Below are 22,629 nucleotides of genomic sequence, written 5' to 3'. Positions count from 1 at the left end.
GCTGGCTCCAGCAGTGGCGGTGCCCCCAAAGACTTCCCAAACCTGATCCTGCTCTTTCTGCCTCCCTCTCGCTGTCTCCTGCCGAATTTCAGCTCCATCACCACCCAATAAACACCAGGACAGAGAGAGGCTCCTCCTGGCTCCAGGCCAGCCAGGTCCCACAGCCCCGTGCCCAGGAGGGAATGGGAACTGCTGGGAGCCACCTGGGGCAAATCTCAGCCCGTTTGTTCTCACCTCTGGTCTCCCTGTGAATGAATCGGGATGGAATTGTTCCCTGGGAGGGTGGGGAGGCCCTGGCACAGGGTGCCCAGGGGAGTGGGGCTGCCTCTGGATCCCTGGAAGTGTCCAAGGTCAGGCTGGACCAGGCTTGGAGCAGCCTGGGACAATGGAACGTGTCTCTGCCCGTGGCAGGGGGTGGCACTGGGTGAGCCTTAAGGTCCTTTCCCACCCATGACTCCCTGATCCCTTTCTTTGTCCTAAAGTTCAGGAAACACACAACTTTTAGGGCTGGAACTGCCCCTGGTATTTTTTTCCCTCTTCCCATTTTCTATTCCCCCATCACCAGCAGCATTCCCAGCGTCGCAGATTCACAGATCCTCGGGATCTGACCCTCAGCTCCTCATTCTCCCAGCACATTAAATCCCAAACCAGCGTGGGCACGCTCCTGCCAATCCATCCAGTGACCACGGGACTGGGCTGGTGCGCAGGGGGACAAAAACCTCCAGCTGAAAATGATCGAATTTGGTGCTTTTTGCCAGAGCTGCCGCGGGCTGGTGGAGGCAGCAGGGGCTGAGCTCTGCAGCACAGCGGGGCCTGACTCCGATGGAAACCATTCGGGCTCTTTTAGGAGCCGCATCATTCCATGACACAAATTTCCAGTCGCAAATAGCAACAGGCTCGGGGAGAAGATGCAGGTGGCCGGGGCGTGATTAACGAGCGCTGCATCTGTCACTGGAAGTGGGAATTCCACTGGAGCAGCCCCTGGCAGGGCAGGATCCAGGCTGGCTGAAAATCTGGCTTTTTACAGTGGTTTTTTTTCCCCCTTTTTTCTCATCCCACCAAAAAAAAAATAAAAAAAAAAAAAAAAAATCATTTCCTTGGGAGCGCAGTAAAAGAGATTTTCCTGATTCCTGTTGCAGCAGCAAAATCGCAGCGTGTGAGGAGCCAGCCCTGCTCCTGCCTCCATGAAATCCAGGTAATGATCCAGAACTGCTGGGAATTAGTGTTTCATTTTGCCAGCCCTGGCAGACAGCTCCCTAATGGAAATTGATTTCTGGCTTTTCCCTCTGCCATTCCACACGCCCGAGGAGCAGCTTCGTGTCACCTGCCGGGGGATTTGGGCCAAAGGGCCTCACGGGTGGCCCTGGGAAACACCTGGTTAATTACTGGGGTGTTAATGAGCACCTGGGGGCACGGGGAGGGTGGGACAGGCCAGGAGCGTGGCAGGGACACCCCGTAATTGTGGCAGTGATATTCCATGAGTGTTACAAGGACACCTCTGAGTGTGACAGGGACACCCTGTGGGTGTGACAGGGATATCCCATGAGTGTTGCAGGGACACCCTGTGAGTGTGACAGTGACATCCCTTGAAGGCAACAGTGGCATCCCAAATTCTGGGAGATTGTCCCAGGGCCCCAGCACCCCAAATTCCTGGTGATTGTCCCAGGGCTCCACCATCCAAAATTCCCAGCAATTGTCCCAGGACTCCAGCACCCCAAATTCCCAGTGGTTGTCCCCAAGCTCGAGCACTCCAATTTCCTGATGGTTGTACCCAGGACTCCAGCACCCCAAATTCCCAGTGATTGTCCCCAAGCTCGAGCACTCCAATTTCCTGATGGTTGTACCCAGGCTCCAGCACCCCAAACTCCCGGGGATTGTCCCAGGGCTCTGCCATCCCAAATTCCTGGTGATTGTCCCTGGGCCCCAGCATCCCAAATTCTCAGAGATGGTCCCCAGGACTGCAGCACCCCAAATTCCCGGTGACTGTCCCAGGGCTCCACCATCCCAAATTCCCAGCGATTGTCCCTGGACTCCAGCACCCCGAATTCCCAGCGATTGTCCCCAGGGCTCCGCCACCCCGAGCTCGGGGCGATTGTCCCCAGCGGCAGCTCCGGGTTTAATCTGATCCGGCGCCCCCGCACCGCCCAGTTTGGGGCTATTTGGGTAAAACCCGGGTGCCAAGGGCGGCACTCGGGGCTCGCCGGTCGCCCTGGATGTCCCAACCCTTCCCTCGGCCAGGCGGAGCGAGGCGCTGACCCAGGTAAGGCTCAGGCAGCCCCGGAGGCGGCAAAAGGAGGTTTTTCAACCCTCCTTCACTTCTGCAGCCGCAAAGGAACCGGGGGAAATGCGATTTTCCCACGTTCCGCTCCTGCCGTGCGTGTGGGAAGCAGAACTCGGCGGGGCTGGGTTGCCTTTGAAGCAGAATTCGAATTTGTCTCAGTTTCCCCGGTTTTGTGGGTGCTTTGAGAGGGCCATAAATTGTTTCGTTTGTTTCCCGGTTCTGTGGGTGCTTTGAGAGCGCCGTGAATCGCCAGGTGAAGGAATTGTTGGTCCAGGTGGTGTCCGGGGTGTTTGTTCCTTGCTGAGGTGGGAATCGGCTCCCGCCGCGTTCCCAAACACGTCGTGGTGCGGTGACAACAATAACAATTAGCCGAGCGTGCGGCGGAGTGTTAATTGCTAACTGCAATCCCAAGCAGAGCCTGTTCGGGTCGGTCCCATCCTCTATTCCCGCTTTCCCTGGGCAGCGCTCCGGGACATTTCCCTGGCTCGGGGACTGCTCCGTGCCCGCTCCGCTCCTCCTGCATTCCTGAATCCCAAACCTCCCCAGGTGCATTTTGTGCTGGTGCTGACAGCTCAGAACTGCGCTCCTGCCTGGCCTTCCTGCCGAATGTTAATCGGGCTTTCATTCCCGGATGGATCCGGAGGGAAGGGGAATTCGGGGAGGAGGGAAGAGTGGCAGGTTCGGAGCTCTGCAGGGGAAGACGCAGGACGGACACTGAATTCCGGATGTGTCCCGGTGTTACCCTGCATCGTGGGGGAACATTTTTATTATTAAAGCAATTTTCCTTTGGTTTTATACGAAAGGAAATCCGCGAACAAATTCAGGACCTCTCCCTGAGCCTCAGCTCCCCTCTTGCACAGGTGAGAGTCCTCTCTGCTGGGGGTTCCTGGGGCACTTCAAGCTGCTGGAAGGATTTTTTCCGTCACAGACCTCTTTGAAAATAGAAATTAAAATAGAAATCCACGGTAAAAAACCATGGGGAAGCCTGAATGGAGTTTGGGGTTTCATCCTCAGGGCAGCAGAGGAGGGGGAGCAGCTCCAGGAGGCAGCTCAGAGCCCGCCAGCCCCAGGGGCAGGGGATGGGGACAGCCCTCACCATCCTCCCACCTCGCAGGAATATTGCAGGGAGCTGGAAAAGAGTGGGAAAATCAGGGGGGAAGAGCGTCCCAGGCAGGAATAATCCCCATTTCAGAGAGGGGCAGAGGGGGCTGAACACATTAAACCCTTTCCGTCTGCCTTAGGGGCTGCAGCGCAACATGGACTGAAGCGGAGCACGGAGTCAGAGGATGGAAGTAGGGAAAAAAAAAAAACTTTAAAAGTGATGCTGTGATTTTTATTTTTTTTTTTTAACTTAGAGCAGGAAAAAAGCGATTTCAAGCCCCTGAGGGAGGATGTGGGCTTACACCGTGGGTTTCACCGTCCTGCCCCACGTCGGAGGATTCCTGGGCTGGTTCCTCAACCGGAAGGAAATCCCAGAGTGGTACGAGAAGCTGAAAAAACCTTCCTGGTGCCCGTCCCGCAGAGTGTTCCCGGTGGCCTGGACCATGCTGTACACGGGCATGGGGTGAGTGCTGGGAGCGCCGCTGCCGCCCCGCCAGGCTCTGCCCCGGCCTTTGGGGGGTCCCAAAGCAGCCAGGGGTGAGCCTAGCACGGTGCTGGCAGGGACACAGCCAGCCCTGGCACCGGGCAGGGGGCAGGAGTTACTCAGGTGTGGGACAGGGGAGGTTTGGGACATAGAATCAAGGAATAGCCCGAGCTGGAAGGGGATCATCCAGTCCTGCTCCTGGCCCTGCAGAGACGCCCCAAAATCCACCCTGGGCATCCCTGGGAGCGCTGTCCAAACGCTCCAAGCCAGTCCTGTGGCTGTGCCGATTCCCTGGGGGAAAAACCTTTCCCAAAATCCAACCTAACCCTCCCCAGCGCTGTTTCCTTGGCCCTGTCCCTGCTCCCAGAGAGCAGCTCGGTGCCTGGGCTGCGCCGAGAAAAAAATTGTTGGTTTTTTTTCAAGTGCGGAGACATGAGAGTACGTAAAATTTGTGAGCCTGCTCCCAGTTGAAGGTTGTAATTAATGATGTAATTGTCAAAAAGCCCCGTGCAGAATCTGTCAGGTGCAGTGCGAGTGCCTCATCCTGGAGCATTTCCATGCCGTTATCAACCAGGAAAGGTTAAAAGTTTTTAAACAACAGGGATTCCAAAGGATCCTGCTGTGGTGCAAACCTCCCTGATGGGGAAAACATTCCTGCAGGAGAGACCCTGCGCCTCCCGAGGGTGGGTGCGGGCACTAAACTCGTGTCCTTCCTCCCAGCTACGCCTCCTACCTGGTGTGGAACGACCTGGGCGGCTGCGGCAGCAAAGCCATCGTGCCCCTGGGGCTCTACGGGGCCCAGCTGGTGCTCAACTGGGCATGGCCCCCCCTGTTCTTCGGTGCCCGCAACCTCAACATGGTAACAATGGGGCTTCCCTGCCGGTTTTGGGTGCGCTTTGGGGCCGTGCAGGGGGTTTGAGCCCCGCTGCACACACACGATGGTATCAGCCCCCCCCGCAGCCTCGCCCCGCTCCGATAGCCGGGGTGGGGGAGCCGCGGCTGGGCAGTGCCGGGGCTGCACCCCCCAGTTAAGGGTCCGCGCTGGGAGATAAAGCCCTTTGTGGGGTCACACCCTGGGTGACAACAGCGCTGTCGCATCCCTGAGGGGGTGAGCGGCTCCCGGGGGCTTATCGGGCACAGCCAGGGCGGGGCTGGGGCGCTGCCACACCCGCGCTGGGCCAGCCGGCTCTGCTCAGGGGACACAGGCACGGACCGGGATCCGCGTTCCCACCTGGGTTTTGGCACTCTGGGGGTGAAAGGGGCCGATGGAGAGTTTGTTCAGTGGTCACGGGCAGGAGCAGGCTCTGTGTCAGCAAAGGGGACACTCGCCATGAGCAGGGATTCGATTAGGAGCAAAGAGCGCATTAATTAGTGTCAGCTCGGGGTGTGACACACTCAGATGTCGCAGGGACAACGTCCTGGGGGTTGGGGCGGCTCCAGCGCGGACACCCCCATCCCTGCCCCAGCTCTCCAGCTGTACCGGGATATTTTGGCTGTCGCAGAGTTCAATCAGTGACCACGGGCAGGAGGAGCAGGTTGTGTGTCAGCAGAGGCACTCTCCACGAGCAGGGATTCAGTAATGAGAAAAGAACACATTAATTAGTGTCAGCTCGGGGTGTGACACACTCAGATGTCGCAGGAACAACGTCCTGGGGGTCGGGGTGGCCCCGGTGCCAACACCCCCATCCCCGGCCCAGCTCCCCGCCCGTACCGGGATCTTTTGGCAGCGCAGCGCGGGGCCGTGCCGCCCTCCCGGGCCGGGAATGACCGAGCTGTGTGTGCCGCAGGCGCTGATCGATATCCTGCTCCTGGACGGGCTGGCCGTGAGCACGCTGTGCTCCTGGTACCGCATCAACAGGGTGGCGGCGCTGCTGCTGCTGCCCTACCTGGGCTGGCTGGCCATGGCCACCTGCCTCACCATCCGCATCTGGAAGGACAACCCCGAGCACAAGAGAGACTAAACCCAGGGATTTCGTGCGGCTAAAGCGCCCCGAGGTGAAACAAAGGTGTAATAATTTGGGGGGTTCGTTTTGGGATTTGCCTCTTCTTCGTCCTCTTCCTCCTCCCGCCTCTGTTGTGAGAGGTTTGCAGCGTTCCCTCTTTAAACAGGGTTTTCTCCAGCAGGTTTGGGGGCTCCAGCTGTTCGCTGGCCTCAGTGCCACCAGGTCAGATTCCAAATGAGCTGGAATAATTCGGGCTGGGAACCCTGGGCACTCCTCACCGCTGCCACCATCCCCCCGAGGGCAGAGCGTGGTCACACGCGTGGCCAATCCCATCTCCTCTGCTGGGACCAAACCAAAATGGCCTTCACCTCTGCACACCCATCTTTTAAGAATTTACTTGATTTTTTTTTTTTAAATAAATGGATTTTTAAAAAGAAATTACTTGGGGTTTTAAATTTTTTTAAAAATAATTACTTGATTTTTTAAAAGAAATTACTTGATTTTTTTTAATTACTTGGATTTTTAAAAGAAATTACTTGATTTTTTAAAAATAAATGACTCTTTTTTTTTTCTTTCTCTTTGTTCTGTTGCTTCGTGTTCCTGTACGCCCTGGTTTGTGCTTTAGCTCTTTATCTGCCAGCAGGGATGGGTCTTGTTCTGCTGGTGGATGGAGATTGGGCTCTGCCCCATGTTTGGGGAGCGCCCCACTCCTTCCCCTCCCTGCTTCTCCCAGGAGGAAATTCCTCTCTCCCACCTCGGTGTGCCATTCCTCAGCAGAGCTGAAAAACCCACACCAGTTGCCTTTGAAGAAAACTCTTAATTTTGTTCTTTTTTCAAGTGCAGACGCACGAGAGCGTGTAATATTTGTGAGCCTGCTCCCAGTGCCTCGAAGGCTGTAATTAATGATATAATTGGCAAAAAATCTCCGCGCAGAAGCTGTCAGGTGCAGTGCAAGTGCCTGATCCTGGAGCATTTCCATGCCGTTATTAATCAGGAAAGGTTAAAATGATGAGAATTCCAAAGGAACGGGAAGGAGTCAAACACAAGGGGTGCACGGACTCATCCTGGTCTGTCCCTTTTCCTGGAAACCTGAGCTCCGGAGTCTCCAGACAGAATTTACGTTATTTTTAATTGCTAAAAGCACTAAATGGAAAGAGAAGGGGCACGTGGATCTTCTTCCTGGCACTGGCTGTAATAGGGGCTGTAATTAATTTGGGTTGTAATTGGGGTTGTAATTGGGCGTGGGAGGGCTCAGCTGGGGCTGTAACATAAATTGTGTTTGCTTCGAATCAAACAAGCCGTTCGTGTTTTTTGGAGAATAAATAAATAAATCTGAGTTACTCTCGCTGCACTGGTTTGGGGTGAGGTTCCCAAAAGCTCAAGGGATCGAGGGAAGGGATTTGGGAAGGCCCCACAGGTGGGTTCATTCCCGGGGCAGGCTGGGAGCGCATGGCCCGGGTGGGTTTGGAACCCAAAAGGTCCCCAGGGACACCTTCCCTTGGGGTGACGAGCTCCTCAGTCCCACCAGCCCAGCTCTGGGGTGAGCAGGACAATTCCTGGCTCTGGGAATCCAGCTGGATTTGGGGGGATGCTGAATGTTCCTGGATGCAGCCTGGGCAGAGCTGGGGGCTCAGCGCAGCTGAGAAACGGGAGCTGAGAGCAGCTGGAATTCGTTGTTCCTCCTACAGTTTGGTGGTTCTGTCATTTTTGATCCGTTATTTTTCCCCCCTGGCTCGGGACTTCTCTCCCCAGGGCAGCTGCCAGCCCTGGGCTGTGCTGTTCCAAGGAAAAGCTGCAGGAAAAGGCTCTGGAGCAGCCCCACAAAGCCCTGCCAGCAGCGCTGGGGACATCAAAAGCTGCTGAAAAAAATGAAAAGAAATAAAGAAAGAAATCCTATAACACTTCAGGGCTTCCTTTTCTGTAATAACACTGCAATTATTTACAGCTCCTGTGTCTCCCTCATGCCAAAGGACAGGCAAATGTAAATTATCTCTCCCTCAAACCAAGGTGGGGTCTGGCTGATTTGGGGGTTCAGGCTGATTTTGGCTCTGCCCATCCTCTCCTGAGGGAACAGGGATGAGCAGGGCCACGCAGAGAGGCCAGGAAGGATTAAAGGAAATCCTTATCTCCTTTTGGAAAGGGGAGAGAATTATTTAAATCACATTTAAATTGGCGGCTCTAGATCCAGCTCATACCTGCAACTCTTTAATAACATTTCCAATTAAATAGATGAATGCATATTTGATCAGCTTTCATAAATTGGGTCTATTTCCTCTTCCCACTTTTTTTTTTTTTTCCTGCAGGCAAAGGAAAATCTGAAATTAGGATTAATAGATTTTTTTTTCTCTCTCTGTTTGCCCTCCCCATTTTCCCAGCTGCTGGGACTGGCTGCCTTGTTGTTGTTTCCCTTCCAGTTTCTCCTCCTCCCAAGCCAACCTCTAAGTGCAGAAGGAGCTTTTCTTTGCCTCCTGCCTTTTCTCACAGGCAGCAAAAATAGCAAATACTCCTCCCTGTCCTATCCAGAGCAGCCTGAAATCAATTGGGAAAATTAAATTCAGTGAGACACCCTCCTGTATTAATATTTAAAGCATCGTTTGGTGCATTTGCTGTTCAAACAGATACACTGAACCCCCTTGCATAAAAATAACTTTAATGACATTTCAAAGTCATCCGGAGGGTTTCTTGCCCAGGCTGTGCAGCACAGCCCCAAACCAGCCTTGGTTTTCCAGGATCCTGGAATTCTGGAATGGTTTGGGATGGAAGGGAACTTAAGGATTATCCCATCCCACCCTCTGCGAGGTCAGGGACACCTCCCAGTGGCCCAGGTGGGTCCAAGCCCTGTCCGAGCTCGTGTTTGTCCCGCCCCAAGCCCAGATTTCCCTTTGGAATGGGCACAGTGTCCCAGCCCAGGGATGTGCCCTGATGGCTCCAGGGGCTGTGGCACCCGGAGCCCAGAGCCACCTCTCCAGGGATGTCCCTCACTCCAAACTCCAAACCCCAGACACCCTCTTCAGGAGATGGAGGAATTTGCCATTAAACTGACAATGCCCCTCGGGCCCAGCAGTCGCTCCCTGGCTGCTGCAGCCACAGGATTTGTGCACAACCAACTCCCCTTCCCTTCCCCTTTTCTTTTCCCTTTCGCCTTTTTTTCCCTCTCCCCTTTTTTCCTTTCCCCCCTTTTTCCTTTCCCTCTCTTACCCCCTAACTCACAGCTGCCCCAGCACCCTGGCTGCAGCAGGACAGAGCTTTCCCTGCTCTGCTGCTGCCTGCAGCCGTGTTCAAAGCACCCACCGAGGTGCCAGCCAGGGTTTGTCACCTCCCTGCAGGTGACACAGGGCTCCGCCAGGCCCTGCCCCGGCTCCGGGTGCTGCAGGAGAGGAATTCCTGTGCTTGGAGCAGCTACAGCAGGGCTGGGGCTCTCTTTCCCCCAGATCTACTCGCAGGAAGCTGCAGCAGGAGCTCCAGCCCTGCTGGGAGCTGTCATTAACTCCCACTTGGGCTTGGAATTAATTGGGGAGGCAGCAGCGCCTGCCAAGGCTCCTCGTGTGCCAGGCCGGGAATGGAGAGCCAGCGAGGGTTGGGCAGGGAGGATGAGGCAGGTACAGAGGTGAGAACATCCCTCACCTGGGGCTCAGCACAGCCGGAGCATCTCTCACCAGGATTTTGGGCACTGCCCGGCTCAACCCCGCGGCACAGGAGGGGCTCCAGCCCTCCTTGAAACCTCCCTGGACCTGAGGCAGCAGGAGAGGACAGGTGAGAACCCCGAAGGAAGGGAGGAAGGAAGGGAAGCTGTCGGTGTTTGTTTATTTATTTGTCCCGTGGTTACAGCTGGAAAAAGCCGGCGGGGGCCGGCTGCCAGACAATGTCTCCAGGGAGACGTTTGTTAGTGCCACCAGCTGTCCCCTCGGCATTAGAGCGCGGCTGAGCCGTGACTCACCGGGCCAGGCTCTCATGTCACTCTCGCATCCAGCCCGAAATGTTCCTCGGGCCCCACGGTGCCATAAAAGCTCCGTGCTCCTGGCACGGCCTGCGGCAGGCGGCTGTGGGTGATGGGGAGAGGGAAGAGCCAGGTTAACCCCGGGAATTCCTGCTGCCGGGAGAGGGGCGGGGGACACAGCAGAGAGCCCTGTTCGGGGATAAAAACCATCGGAGGCGCCTCTAAAGTCACTGGGAAAGCCTCTCTGGGCTGGGAGGGATGCAGGATCCTCAATATCCAAAACTCCAGCGAAGCCTGGAAGCTTCTGCCAGCACACGCTGTCCCTGAGCCCTGCCCTGTGTGTCCCCTGTGTCCCCTGAGTGGGGAAGGGTCTGGAGGATCCCGAGGGAGCTGGGAAGGGGCTGGAGGATCCCGAGGGAGCTGGGAAGGGGCTGGAGGATCCCGTGGGAGCTGGGAAGGGGCTCAGCCTGGAGAACAGGAGCTCAGGGGGAATTTCTGGCTCTGCACAACTCCCTGCCAGGAGGGGACAGCCGGGGGGGATTTGGGATCTCATCCCAGGGAACAGGGACAGGAGGAGAGGGAACGGCCTCAGGCTGGGCCGGGGGAGGCTCAGGTTGGAATTCCAGCAGGAGTTTCCTCATGGAAAGGACGGCCAGGCCTTGGAAGTGCCCAGGGAGGTTTGGAGTCCTGGAGGTGTCACCTGGGGGTGGCACTGAGTGCTCAGGGTGGGCATTGGGAACATCTTGGACTCGATGATCCTGGAGGGATTTTCCAACGCCGCGATCCTGGGATTTTATGAACAAATTCAGAGCCAACTGGATAAAAGATGAAATCACTGGGGACAGGGGCAGCTGGAGGGGAACATCAATACAAACTCTGGCTGGCAGGTGCACAATTTGGGGTCCCCTGGGTGCTGCCGGGAGGCCCCTCCTGAGCCCCTGGGGACACGTTTGGGGGTCACAAACAGCCCCCAAAGCCACCAGAGCCCTCACCCACCCCCAGCCCCGCCGCAGCAGCTCCGTGGTGCCCTTTTATATTTTTGGCTGCAGTGGAGGGAGGATCGTGGCTGTTCCAGGCACTGCCCTAGAAGGAGCCGGGCAGCAGCTGGGGGAGCCTCGCTGCCACATTCCCCAGATTAGATTAGAGCTCGGCCCTCGCAGGGGCCAGCCTAAAGCTGCAGCAAAACTGGGACCCCAGCCATGAAGAGCTTCCAAAAATAAAGCAGAGTAGGCCAGAGGGGCTGGGAGGCTGCGTGAAAATAGGAGGATTAGGAGGAAATGAGCTGTCAGTCATTGGGAGAGGATTCCCACCCCAAGAGCAGCCCCTGAAATGTCAGAGGTGACAGTAATTGGACAGGGGAGGTGGAATTTGAGCGTTGTCACCACACAGGAGGCAAAACACCACCCCTGTCCCGCAGGAAAGTATTTTAGGCTTAAAAATAAATAAAATCCTGCACCGTGGAAGATATATGTTCCATGGATAGGATGTCTTGGAATCTGTCAAATCCCTGGTTGGGCTGTCACCACTGCCAGCTCTCTGTCACCTAAACAACACCACCTAAACAACAACTCATCAAAGGGGTGCTCTGTCCCCAAAATCTGCATCCATGGCGGCACTGGGGAACAGCTCCAAAGGATATCCAGCACAGCAAGGCAGGGTGATGGCAAGGGGGGCTGGGAAGAGCAGCCAGAATTAATTATCTGCGATAATTTGTTATTAATTTTCCCTGATAATAAATGACCTGCCCGATGGTGCGGATTTATATCGCTTTGTGGTGGTGCAGCCTCATCCCAAGAGCTGGGTTTAACTGGATCACAAAGGCTGAGCTGGCTCCAAAGCAGATATTCCCACTGATTTGATTTTTATGGAATACCTCTTCTCCTCCTCAAACTAAGAGCAGGGGTTTTTTTCCACTAATACTGACTGAATACTCCATCAAATACAGCTGAATATTCCACATTCACCCAAAGTTTGCTGCCGGTGGGTTCTGAGCTAAGTGCAGAGCCCACAGTACTGGAGGTTTGATTTCCAGTGTGCTTTGATCCCCAAATCCTGCCCAGCCACACTGTTCCCACTTCCTTTGCCCCATGGAATGACCAGGATTGGTTCCTGGGAGAACCTCACCCAGGTTTTTATTAAACTCGGCTCAGGCAGGATACAAACTCTAGATGATTGAAATTGAGAGTGAGATGCTGGGATAGTTTCATACAATCCTGAAAGGAACAAAAAAGAGAGGGAAAACCCCTCCAAGCCCAGATATGTCCCAGTGCACTGGGAACTTATGGGACACTCCAGCAACGGGGAGGAAAATGCAGAACAATGGGAGAAGCAGCACTGCTGCCCACTGGGAATTCCAGCTGCACTTTCAAATATTTGGGAGAAGGTTCTGGCTTGGATTTACAGCTCCAACGAGGAGATTTCCTCCTGAGTCCTGCATGAGCAGGGTGGGATGAACCACAGGTCTCCTGCTGGGATGCTCTGGGTGATCCAGGAAGCCAAACCCACCAAATCCAGGGATTTTCCAGCAGAACGGCCACGACCCCTTCACCTCTTGCCTGAGCCAGGCCAGCCTGTGCTGGTCCTTCAAGGTCAGCCGTGGAATCCCCTGGCAGAGGAGGCTGTGAGAGCAGGGATGTGCCCCGTGCCAGCCCAGGGGATAAATACACGCCTGAGCTTCCAGGATTTTCCATCGGGGAAAATTAAGGGCTCATCCCGCCCACCGAGAGGTTGTCACCCGGTTTGAAATTAAAAGGGGAGCAAGAGGGACTGCTGCAAGGAGCTGGAGGGAGCAGGGGCAGGAGGTGACACCCGAGAGGCCCGGGTCACCCAACGCCGTCCAGCCCCTGCCGCCGCTGCTTTGTTCCATATTTAGTCCCTGACAACTGTGCCTGGGGCAGGAACTCCCAGCTCCGTTCTCCCTCCTCTCTCGGCTCCCAGAGCTCTCAGAAATTGTTCTTTCTCTCTGCCAGTGGCCACGGCTCGGCCCCAGCGTCCCGGGGAAGATGGCAGAGAAGCAGGAGGAGCCCAGCAACGCCCAGAACGGGGAGCCCGACAACGCCGAGGAGGGCGAGGGGAAGAAGAAGAAGGTGAAGAGGGAGGACCTGCCACCCTTTGAGATCGTGACAGGGTAAGAGGTTGGGATTTAAATACGGAATTGGGGGAGTTCAGAGAGCTCCGTCGCAGCTTTTAGGTGGGGCAACACAAGCAGCATCTTCCACCAGTGCGTTTCTGAAGAGTCTGAAACGGTTTGGATTTATTGTGGGGTTTTGTTTTAAGTTTTGCTGACTTTTAGAGGGCGGACTCCCAGCAGGAAGGCACAGAAATGCACTTGTTTTATGGCAACAGCTCTGTTTCTGCAGCGCTGGTTCCCTTCCAGCCCCGCAGACGGGATGGGGATGGAGGTGTTGGCTTTGATGAGAGCCGGGTATTGATTCCTCGCTGTGATCAATGGCTCTTGTCTGAGAATTTTTCCACCTGTGGATCAGGAAAAACACCCCTGCCACGGCTGATTGGCTTGATGGGCCTGAGGGACAGGTTTTTCAAGAGACCTAAAGGTTCACATTTTCAAGAGCTCCGCGGCCACAGCTGGAACCTGACTTTCATAAGGAAACCAAAAAGCCCAACTGGCAGAAAGGCTCCAAAACAAGAGGCAGTTTTGAAGGCAGCAGGGCAGCAGGGAGCCTGGCCTTTGGAAAAGTAGGATGTCACAGGGATCTGGTGGAAGCTGAACTCTCAGCCATAATTGACAGCTGCAAGTAGGAAAACCCTCGGTGTCTGTTCCCTGTAGGAGCAGCAGGATGAGTCCCTCTCCCCTCACATTTCCCTTATCAGTCACCAAAGGAGTGTCTCAGCAAATAAATCAAACCCAAAATTTCTTCCAGCTACTTAAAAGTAAAGCTCAGGCCTCCAAAATATCCCCCGGGATCCTCCTGCCTGTGCCATGGGCACTGCAGGTGAATTTTGGCTGCTTGTTCCGACCAGGACGAGTGAGGCAGGAGAGCACCCTTGCCACAAAATTGGGTTCCATTCCTGCCCAGGGGAGGGAAAAAAAATCTCCATTTTCTTCTCAAAATGTGACTGCTGTGAAAAAAAAAAATCCCTTCTTGGGGTGATCTCTGTCACATATAATCATAGAAATAAATGATTTGCCGTGGCTTTGAAGGAAAGAACATCCCTCTGCCAGAAACGGAGCTAAGGCACCTAAAATTGTAGATAGAAACCACTGAACACTTAACACACGTCCTAAAATGAATTTTAATGAGCAAATCGGGTATTCCAGCCTTGGAGCACTCAGCCTGCAGTTAGAAATGCTGAGGGGACTGAGGAGGATTTCCAAACTTCCCTGCTAAGCCCAAGGCCCTGTGCTAACCACGGCTGAAAAACTTCCTCAGCACCAGCCTGCAATTAAATCCTTTGTTGGAATGCCACGGGTGTCCCAGGATTTCACAGGATTTCCCACCCTGCGAAGGGGAGAGTGAGGAAGTGAAGCCCAATCCCTAAAGGACCCCCAAAGAGGTACAGAGACCCCAGGGATTTTTTAACTTTCATTTTAAGGAGGACACCAGGGGATCAGGCCTGGGATCACCACGTGGGTTTTTCCCATGATTTCCGAATTCCCAGCCAACCAAGGCAGTTCATGGGAGTGATGAGGAAACACAACTGCAGCCAGGGAAGAAGCACTTAAACCCAATTATGTTGCATTTCGGCTTTAGCCCTCGGATTAGGGGCATCTCAGGACTGCCAGCCAAGTTCTCACTCTGCTGTTTACAGCTCCAGGAGGAGTCTGGCTTCCAGGAATCACTGGGAAGCCAATTATTCTCTTTAAGAATATTATCCCTTTTTTTTTTTTTTTTTTTTTTTTGGCTGAACACAGCCTGTAATCCCAATCTGGGAGCATTTCCTGCCACATTTATTTCCACTTTCCCCGGGTGTAAATGAGGCTCCTTGTAGGAATTCTTTGTTACTCTTTTAGATAATCCACATTTTTGTTCCCTCATTAGATGTTTCCTTCTTCTCTCCTGTGTGACAGTGCCAGGGTCACACTGGGTAGCTGCTCTTTCCTCCAGCCCACCTGATTTCAGCAACTTCAATCCCAGACCGAAGATTCTGCCTCAAAATTTCAATTTATTTTTTGGTCTCAATATGATCTATCACTTTGCTTCCTAGGGAAAGCTGATAAATTAGGTTGGAGCATTTAGAAATCCCTAAAAAATGCCATTTAATGATGCTTTTCAGGGAAGGTTTCAATTTTGACCTTTCCTATCCTCAGGTGAGCTGTGCCACCCCAGCCCAGAGTCAGAGCAGGGGTTTATATTGAGAATACTGGGGAATTCAGTGCCTGTGAACAGTCTGTAAACGATTCCCATAAACATTTTCACTCTCCACAACCCCCCGACAGGAGGCTGGAGCCAGGTGGGGATCAGCCTCTTCACCCAGACAACAGGATGAGGGGAAATGGCCTCAAATTGCGCCAGGGGAGGACATCGGGGGGAATTTCTTCACAGAAAGTGTTGCCTGGCCTTGGAATGGAAGTTTCTATTCCTTATTGGAAGGTTATTAATTGAACTAATGCAGAATCCAAGTGGCTGGGAGCAGAATGGAGGTGAACATCCCAGCTAAGCTCGGGCACACGCCGAGATAAAGCAATAAAATCCATCTGGAAGGGCTGGATGCAGCTCCCAGTCAATCCATCCTGGAGCAGGCTGCTGCTGCTGCTTCAGCGGTTCCATGAAAACCCAGAGTCAGCCTGGGCACTGCTGTGACCCCTCTGCTGCCAGAGGGTTAAACCAGGGATGAAACTCCCCGTGCCTCTGATGTATTTAAAAACCTGATGTTATTGCGAAACCACTCGTTGCAGACATCGCTCTGGAATGGGTGTCTCATGTCTGCCCTTCAAAAAAATTGTTAATTAAAGAATCCTTAGCCAAAGAAGCACTCAGTTCTCAGGATATCAAGCAGGAAAAGTGCTATTCTTGGGAGCACATGCATTTTTTCCCACTCTTTTCCACCCCTTTCCCTTCCAAACCTCCAGAGCCATCCCATGAGATGTTCCATCACGAGGTGATCCTGGAGTCACAGAAGGGAAGATGTGGACAATAAATTAAAAGAGTAGGAGAAGGTTATCAGTAGGGACTCCAGCAGGAAATCCACATTTTCACAGCAAGGTCGGATTTGATCCTGGATATTTTATAACCTAAACCTTGGAACAGAGAGAAATCAAGGGGAGATGCAGTGATTTGTCTATGGTCCCACACAGGGGTGATCCAAGAGCGTGACCTACGGCTTTTTTATCTTCTTTTCTCTTAGAGTTGGGATTAAATGTTCCAGTGACAGCGTTTGTGTTCGGACTCAGATGTTTATTAATTCTTATCTATGTCACAGTCTCATAAGCTGTGAGTTCTAGCTAACAAAGTAGAAAATGGCTTTGTATCTCTCTGCAAGGCCTTTAAAGAACAAATTGTCCAACTATGAAATGACCCCTATATTATTTTTACTTTTAACCCAATAACCAACCACCCGTGGTCCACAATGCAGATTTTTCTACCCAATTACAAAATCCCACCCAGACACATGAAGAAGAAGGTGAAAAGACTCAGCCTCTGCCCTAAAACTGCCATCTTGCTTTATATATATTACTGTATTCTAAAGCCTTAAACTCTAAGTTTTCCACCCTGTGATATCACACACTTCTATTCAAACTGCACACCCACAATCCCAGCGCTATCAGTCAATTCTGGAAGCCTTCTCCACGGCCACAGGTCAAAAGCAGTATTTGCTTTGGGGTCAGCACAGAAAGCCTGAAATTCTCGGTGCCCAGAGTTCCAACAGCGACTTTTACCTAAATCTATCTCTGAGCCTCCTCTCTGCTCTCCCCTCCCTTCCCCAGGGAACGCCTCCCAGCCATCTTCTTCAAATTCCAGTTCAGGAACGTGGAGTACAGCTCGGGCAGGAACAAAACCTTCCTGTGCTACGTGGTGGAGACGCAGGGCAAGGAGGCGGCCACCAGCCGGGGCTACCTGGAGGACGAGCACGCGGCCGCCCACGCCGAGATGGCTTTTTTCAACACCATCCTGCCCACCTGCCAGGCGGGGGCCCGGCACGATGTCACCTGGTACGTGTCGTCCAGCCCCTGCGTCACCTGCGCCCAAGGGATCGTCGAGGCGCTGCGAAAGAACAAGGGGCTGCGCCTCACCATCATGGTGGGGCGGCTCTTCATGTGGGAGGAGCCCGAGATGCAGGCCGCCCTCAGGAGCATGAAGGAGGCCGGCTGCAAGCTGAGGATTATGAAGCCTCAAGACTTTGAGTATGTCTGGAAGAACTTTGTGGAGCAGGAGGAAGGAGAGGAGGCCAAGTCCTTCGTGCCCTGGGAGGATATTCAGGAGAATTTCCAGTACTACGAGGAGAAGCTGGCTGAGATCTTGCACTGAGGTTCGGGTGAGTGGGGGGGGGGGGGTCACTCATTAACTCTCCTCTCTCTAATTTGGGTTCCAGTTTCTCTTACTGTCAGCGGAATGTTGCTAACAATCCCAGGCAGTGCCCTGCCCCTTCCAGGGGCTCCCCCCACAGCACATTCCCATGGGATTTAGTGCTTTTCTGTCTTCTTCTCCAGGAATAAAGAATAAAAAGGTTCCAGGGCCAGCGGAACACCTCCCTGTTCCCCACAGGGATGATGTTCAGGACAACTGGGAGAGCAATGGAGATTGAAGGGGATTTTACTCACACCCCAAAGTCTAACCCTAAAAAACACCATTAAAGGAAATCCCAGTTGTTGCAGAATTCCCTTTTCTATGGGGTACTGACAAGTCACCTCTCAGTCTCTAGGACGTCTCTTTTTCCCTCCCCAGGATGAGAAAGGATCCATGAAGAGATGTGACAGACCTGGACACCTGGGACAGTCCTGCTTCCCAAAGCTTTGATTCCAACAGGATGGAGAACCAGCCTCTGTGGGACTCTGAACACACACACACACACAACACAGACCTCTGGTGTTTGGGATTTTTTTGGGTGGTTTTTTTTGTTCCTCCCCCTCCCTGCCCCAACCAAACCCAAGCTGTGGTGAAAGGGATGGCAGTGATCCACAGGCAGGCTGTGGGATCACGTTCTGGGAATATTTAATGGGAAGAGACCTTAGAACAAAGCTACTGGTTAGATAAATGCATTAGAAAGGGGAAAAGAAAGGGATTGAAGGTGAAAAAGAAATTTTCTCCCTCTGTTCTCCTCAACAGTCAGAGCTGTGATTTAATTCAGGGCCAACAGCTCTCTTCCAAATCACGATGGAGCCCAAGAACTCGAGATCAAACAATGATGTTGGGATATAAACCTGGGAAAAGCAAAGTGAAATAAAATGGGAAGCCACTGCAAAAGCCAAAGCGCTGTTTATTCCTTCTTCTCTACTTGCAAGGAGTCCTAAATTGAACCTGACAAGTCTGAGTTCAAGGACATCCAGGGACAGCCACACAGGGAATATTTTGTAGCTGGGAAGGGAGAACTAAATGCCTAAAAAATTTCCAGAGTACACACAAGTGTTGGAGAGCAGGATCATTTTCCATGTAAAACAAAGGTCACGGGGATGCCATGAGTGAGGAACCAGAACAAAAACCCAGACACAAATATGGGGAAGGACTGAATCCATGAGCAGCCTCAATGGCTGCTCTGGATCAGCTCATTGCTCCAAATTCCTCTTTGTCCAAGGCTGTTTTTCCCAGCTACAGCAATTCCCCACCAAACAGGTTTACAGAAAATGGGCAAGGGACAGGGAGATCTTAAAGACAAACAGGATTTGCAGCAGCAAAAAGCCCCACAGAACTGAGTAACTCAAGGAAATCCAATTTGGAACCCTGTCATGCTACAAAATTCCCGACTCTTATGTCAAATTTTTATATTTCTTCAACACACCTGGCACTTTCCTGGGCAGTCAGAATCAGAGAAGTCAAAAAGAATTTGTTATTGTGGGAGGGTAGGAAACCAAACACAAAGTAAATGTCTGTGGCAGTTCCTCAGTCCTGGAACAAACTCTTCCAAATCAGTTTTCCATGGATCTCAGAACCAGGGGCGGTACTAATTTACTTTTGTTTTGGGTGACAAACACCAACCTTTGTGTAACACTTGGTCTACAAATGCAACAAACAAAGAAACGTGAAAATCCCACCCTAAACTCCATCCTGTGAGTTTCTAGAGCACATCAGCCTGTTTGGACCCTCACCAAACAGAGCTCTGCAGACTATAAATTATAGAGCTGCTGTACAGAGCACACCCACCAGGTGTATTTACACCGCTCATGCATTCCCTGCAATCCCAGAACCGCCACAGGGACCAATCCAAGAGCAGGGCAGAGTTTATTTAACATCACAGCATGATCTTGAGCGAGCACCATCTCAGCAAACCCAATTTGTGGCCGGGAGGGAGGAATGAAACCGTCCCCACCCGTGAGGACAGGTGGGTGACCCCAGTGCCAGGCGGGACGGGGCAAAGAGAACAGAGCAGAGGCGGCAGCGCTGCCCGGGGCAGCTCAGCAGCACCGGAGCAAACACAAACCCCGAGGCAGCGGCTCCGATTCGCCGCGTGGAGCCCCAGTGACACCTGGTGGCTGCGGGGACACACTGTGCGAGGGTTTTCACAGCCCCTCCTGCAAATTAACAGCCCAAAGGAACTTCTCGGGGGCTGGCTGCTGCTGGAAGCCCGTGTCGCTGTCACACGAGTGAGTGACATCCCCACACAAGTCCCCCCTGGTCAGTTCACAGGTTCTGCTCCTAAAACTGGGGGAAACGGGGATCTTTGTTCTGCTCACAGGCTGTAGACTGTGATCTTGATGTCGGTGTTGTCAAACACTTCCTCGAGGATGGCTGACACCTTTTCCCACTGCAGGCCGTCGAGTCCACACCCAATCCTGGAAGATAAAGCACCAGAAGAGCTGTGGGGCCTCGTGCTGTGCCCCAGCAGCCCTGGGGGGGGCTGCAGTGTGAGGCCTCAGCTCCCCACAAACCCCGCAGAACACGGGGACAACAAGGAACAACCCAAATGTGCTTTGCTACTATTGAAATGCACAGGGAAATGCAAATTAGATTTGCCTTTTGAACAAAGGATAGAGGTGGATGCTTGAATACTTATTTCACGTGGGATCAGCCCTCAGAAATGAAACACCCAAGCACTGGGATTGCAGCTCCAGAGCCCCTCACCTGGGCATGGAGATGTCGGTGACTCCGTTGTTCAGGCAGTGAGCTTTCATGGCTTCCAAACTCTTCTGCATGTTCTCATATGTGGGCTTGTGAGAAACCTTCTGCTTTGTAATCTACAGCAAAAACGAAAAGCTCAGCTGTGCCTTGGGCATGACCCCTGCAACCTTCTGTCTGTTATAAATACTGTTACAAAACGCACATTCCATGATATCCCAAAATTCCACACCCAGACTTGCCTCTGTGGAAAGACCTGAGCAAAGAACTCACATTTCACAGCTTAAAACGCTCTAATTTAGCAGCCAGTTCTGTCCGTGGAAAGGTGAAATGCAGGTGCACAGAACAGCTTGGTTGTTCCTCACCAGCAATGTTTGACACATCTCTTATTGAGGGAAAATTCCAGAAACTCCCTTCCAGTGCCCAAAGGGAGCCAACAAGACACAGACCATTTACAAGGGCCCCGGACTCACAGGACAACGGGAATGGCTTCACATTGCCAGAGAGCAGGGTTAGATAGGATATTGGGAAGGAATTGTTCCCTGTGAGGGTAGTAAAGCTCTGGCACAGATTGCTCAGAGCAGCTGTGGCTGTCTCATCCCTGGAAATGTCCAAGGCCAGGCTGGACAGGGCTTGGAGCACCCTGGCATAGTGGAAGGTGTCCCTGCTCAGGATGAGCTTTAAGGTCCCTTCCCACCCAAACCATTCTGTGATTCCCCGATTCCATGAACACGACCAAAACCCTCACAGCTGTTAATGCCTGATATGTGACAGTTTAGCCCCAGGGAGGTGTCCCAGTGCCACCCCAGCCCTTACCAGGTAGTAAATGTACCGCTCGTCCCTCTGCAGAACCGCCACCTCCCCCGTCTTCTTCTCTAAAGCACAAAAATCAAGATGCTTTATCAAACAGCCACACTCCATAACCCCAATCAGCTCCAGGAGCTCCTTCAGGCAGCACTCACTTTGATCCAGGAGCTCCTGGACGCCTCCAAACTTCTTCTTGAAGAGCACAGCGATGCCGGCGCCCATGCGGCAATCCTCGCTGATGCAGTGGGCCAGCGCGTCCGTGCCCGGGCACGAGAACAGGTCCCCCTTCACACACCTGATCTGCACAGCAGGGGAACAAAACCCCCTCAGAGGGCACACAGGGCTCTGCTGCCTGGGGACTGGGCAGCAACTGGGGCAGGGGTTGAGTTCGCTGTGCAAAGAGCAAGTGTTTGGGCATGCAAACCCAAAGGGAGGGAATTACGAACCCCACGTGGGGAATTACAAACCCCACAGACAGAATTGCAAACCCCGGAGACAGAACTGCAAACCCCACAGACAGAACTGCAAACCCCATAGGCAGAACTGCAAACCCCACATGTAGAATTGCAAACCCCATAGGCAGAATTACAAACCCCACATGTGGAATTACAAATCCCGTTGACAGAATTGCAAACCCCATAGGCAGAATTACAAACCCCACAGACAGAACTGCAGATCACACCCACAGCCTTACAACCCGAACTCACAGAATGACAAACCCAATATAAAGAATTACAAAGCCAATACAGAGAATTACAAACCCACTATAGAGGATTGCAAACCCACTACGGAGAATTACACGCCCCAAACGCAGAGTTACAAACTCGCTACACCTTCTCAACAAGATCATTTATAGAGCCTCACGTGCCAGCGCAGCGGGTAATCTTGCAAAATCAAAGCTTAAAAGGGTAATTATGTGACAGAGAGCACAGCTGGATTAGTGAAACCCCTGGAGCAGCAGCAGTCTGGAGGTGCTCAGGCAGGCAGGTGTGCTCTGTGCTTGCTGCACAGCCTCTGCCCCACTGACATTACACACAAAAAGCACACGGAATTCAGCACTGGCAGCCACTTCGCTCCCAAAAGCTGCAGGATGCAGCCAGTGCTGAGATGTGAGGGCAGTAATGAGGGGAAAGCCTCTTTGCACAGACAGTAATATCCCATGTAACCCATTTCCTACGCACTCTCTCCTCCTGATCCTTGGAGAAGTGGGTGGCCATGGTAACGTGGGGTATGGAGAAGGCTCCTGCAGCTGGAAAGATGAGAGAAAAACAATTATTAGGACCCTCAAGCTAGGCAGGAAGAGTGTGTTAGAGGGGGCGAGGGCGAGCCTAACTGATCTGTGACAGCGGGACAACCCTGAACGATGCCGCTGGCCCTGACCCGGTCCCGTTGCGCCTACAGCTCCGGCCCGGGAGGAGGCCCCAACCCTGGGTCACCGCACAAAGGGCACCCCCAGGCTGCCGCCCTCCTCCTCATCGCCATTATCGCCCTCCTCTTCCTCCTCCTCCCCCTCCCACCCCTCAGGGCCACTCGGCCGCCGCACCCGCGGGGCGCGCAGCGATCACCCGGGCCAGGCCCACGGCCTGCGCCACGCCGAGCCCGCCCAGCGCCGCCCACATCGCTCCGGCCGGGCCGCAAGGGCGGCCCCGCCTCACGGGCACAGGGCCCCGCCTCAGCCGGCACGGCGGCTCCGCCTCAGGGGGGACATCGGCGGTACCGCCTCGGCGGCCCCGCCTCGCGGCGAAATGGCGGACCCGCCTCAGGGGGACTCGGCGGCCCGTCCTCAGCCCACGCGGCGGTGTCGCTTCACACCGGGCCGTATGGCCGCACACCACACGGCGGTATGGCCGCACTCAACATGGCGGCCGCGCCCCACACAACATGGCGCTACGGCCGCACTCAACATG

At 53.6% G+C, this 22,629-nt stretch overlaps 2 protein-coding genes across 8 annotated transcripts; one reads left to right on the top strand and one right to left on the bottom strand.

Moving 5' to 3' along the window:
- Window positions 1–2,171: 2,171 nt before the first annotated feature.
- APOBEC2 (apolipoprotein B mRNA editing enzyme catalytic subunit 2) lies at window positions 2,172–18,118 on the top strand. 2 transcript variants are annotated; one of them, XM_066203739.1, is made up of 6 exons: window positions 2,172–2,260; window positions 3,637–3,845; window positions 4,587–4,725; window positions 12,716–12,873; window positions 16,633–17,180; window positions 17,591–18,118. In XM_066203739.1, exons 2-5 carry the CDS (start codon window positions 3,673–3,675, stop codon window positions 17,171–17,173), a joined length of 1,011 nt encoding a protein of 336 aa, XP_066059836.1. In that variant the 5' UTR covers window positions 2,172–2,260; window positions 3,637–3,672; the 3' UTR covers window positions 17,174–17,180; window positions 17,591–18,118. The 2 variants fall into 2 exon arrangements, with proteins under 2 accessions (XP_066059836.1, XP_066059835.1); XM_066203738.1 differs by lacking the exons at window positions 2,172–2,260; window positions 3,637–3,845; window positions 4,587–4,725 and adding an exon at window positions 9,444–9,562 and having other exon boundaries at window positions 17,591–18,113.
- Window positions 18,119–19,064: 946 nt separating this feature from the next.
- On the bottom strand, window positions 19,065–22,499 carry OARD1 (O-acyl-ADP-ribose deacylase 1). Of its 6 annotated transcripts, none has more exons than XM_066203742.1 (6): window positions 22,481–22,499; window positions 21,904–21,971; window positions 20,878–21,022; window positions 20,732–20,790; window positions 19,922–20,034; window positions 19,065–19,632 (listed from the first exon to the last, which is right to left on the bottom strand). In XM_066203742.1, the coding sequence occupies exons 2-6, from the start codon at window positions 21,937–21,939 to the stop codon at window positions 19,530–19,532; spliced, it is 456 nt and encodes a 151-aa protein (XP_066059839.1). In that variant the 5' UTR covers window positions 21,940–21,971; window positions 22,481–22,499; the 3' UTR covers window positions 19,065–19,529. The 6 variants fall into 6 exon arrangements, with proteins under 6 accessions (XP_066059839.1, XP_066059841.1, XP_066059837.1 ...); XM_066203744.1 differs by having other exon boundaries at window positions 22,477–22,495; XM_066203740.1 differs by lacking the exon at window positions 22,481–22,499 and adding an exon at window positions 22,266–22,372.
- Window positions 22,500–22,629: the final 130 nt, after the last annotated feature.

The sequence above is a fragment of the Chamaea fasciata genome, unplaced genomic scaffold (assembly GCF_029207755.1).
Source record: "Chamaea fasciata isolate MVZ Bird 193981 ecotype frontalis unplaced genomic scaffold, bChaFas1.0.hap1 SCAF_25, whole genome shotgun sequence".
In the NCBI taxonomy this organism is placed as follows: Eukaryota; Metazoa; Chordata; class Aves; order Passeriformes; family Sylviidae; genus Chamaea; species Chamaea fasciata.
The sequence above is the reverse complement of the archived record's forward strand: the minus strand, read 5'-3'. Positions and strand labels throughout refer to the sequence as shown.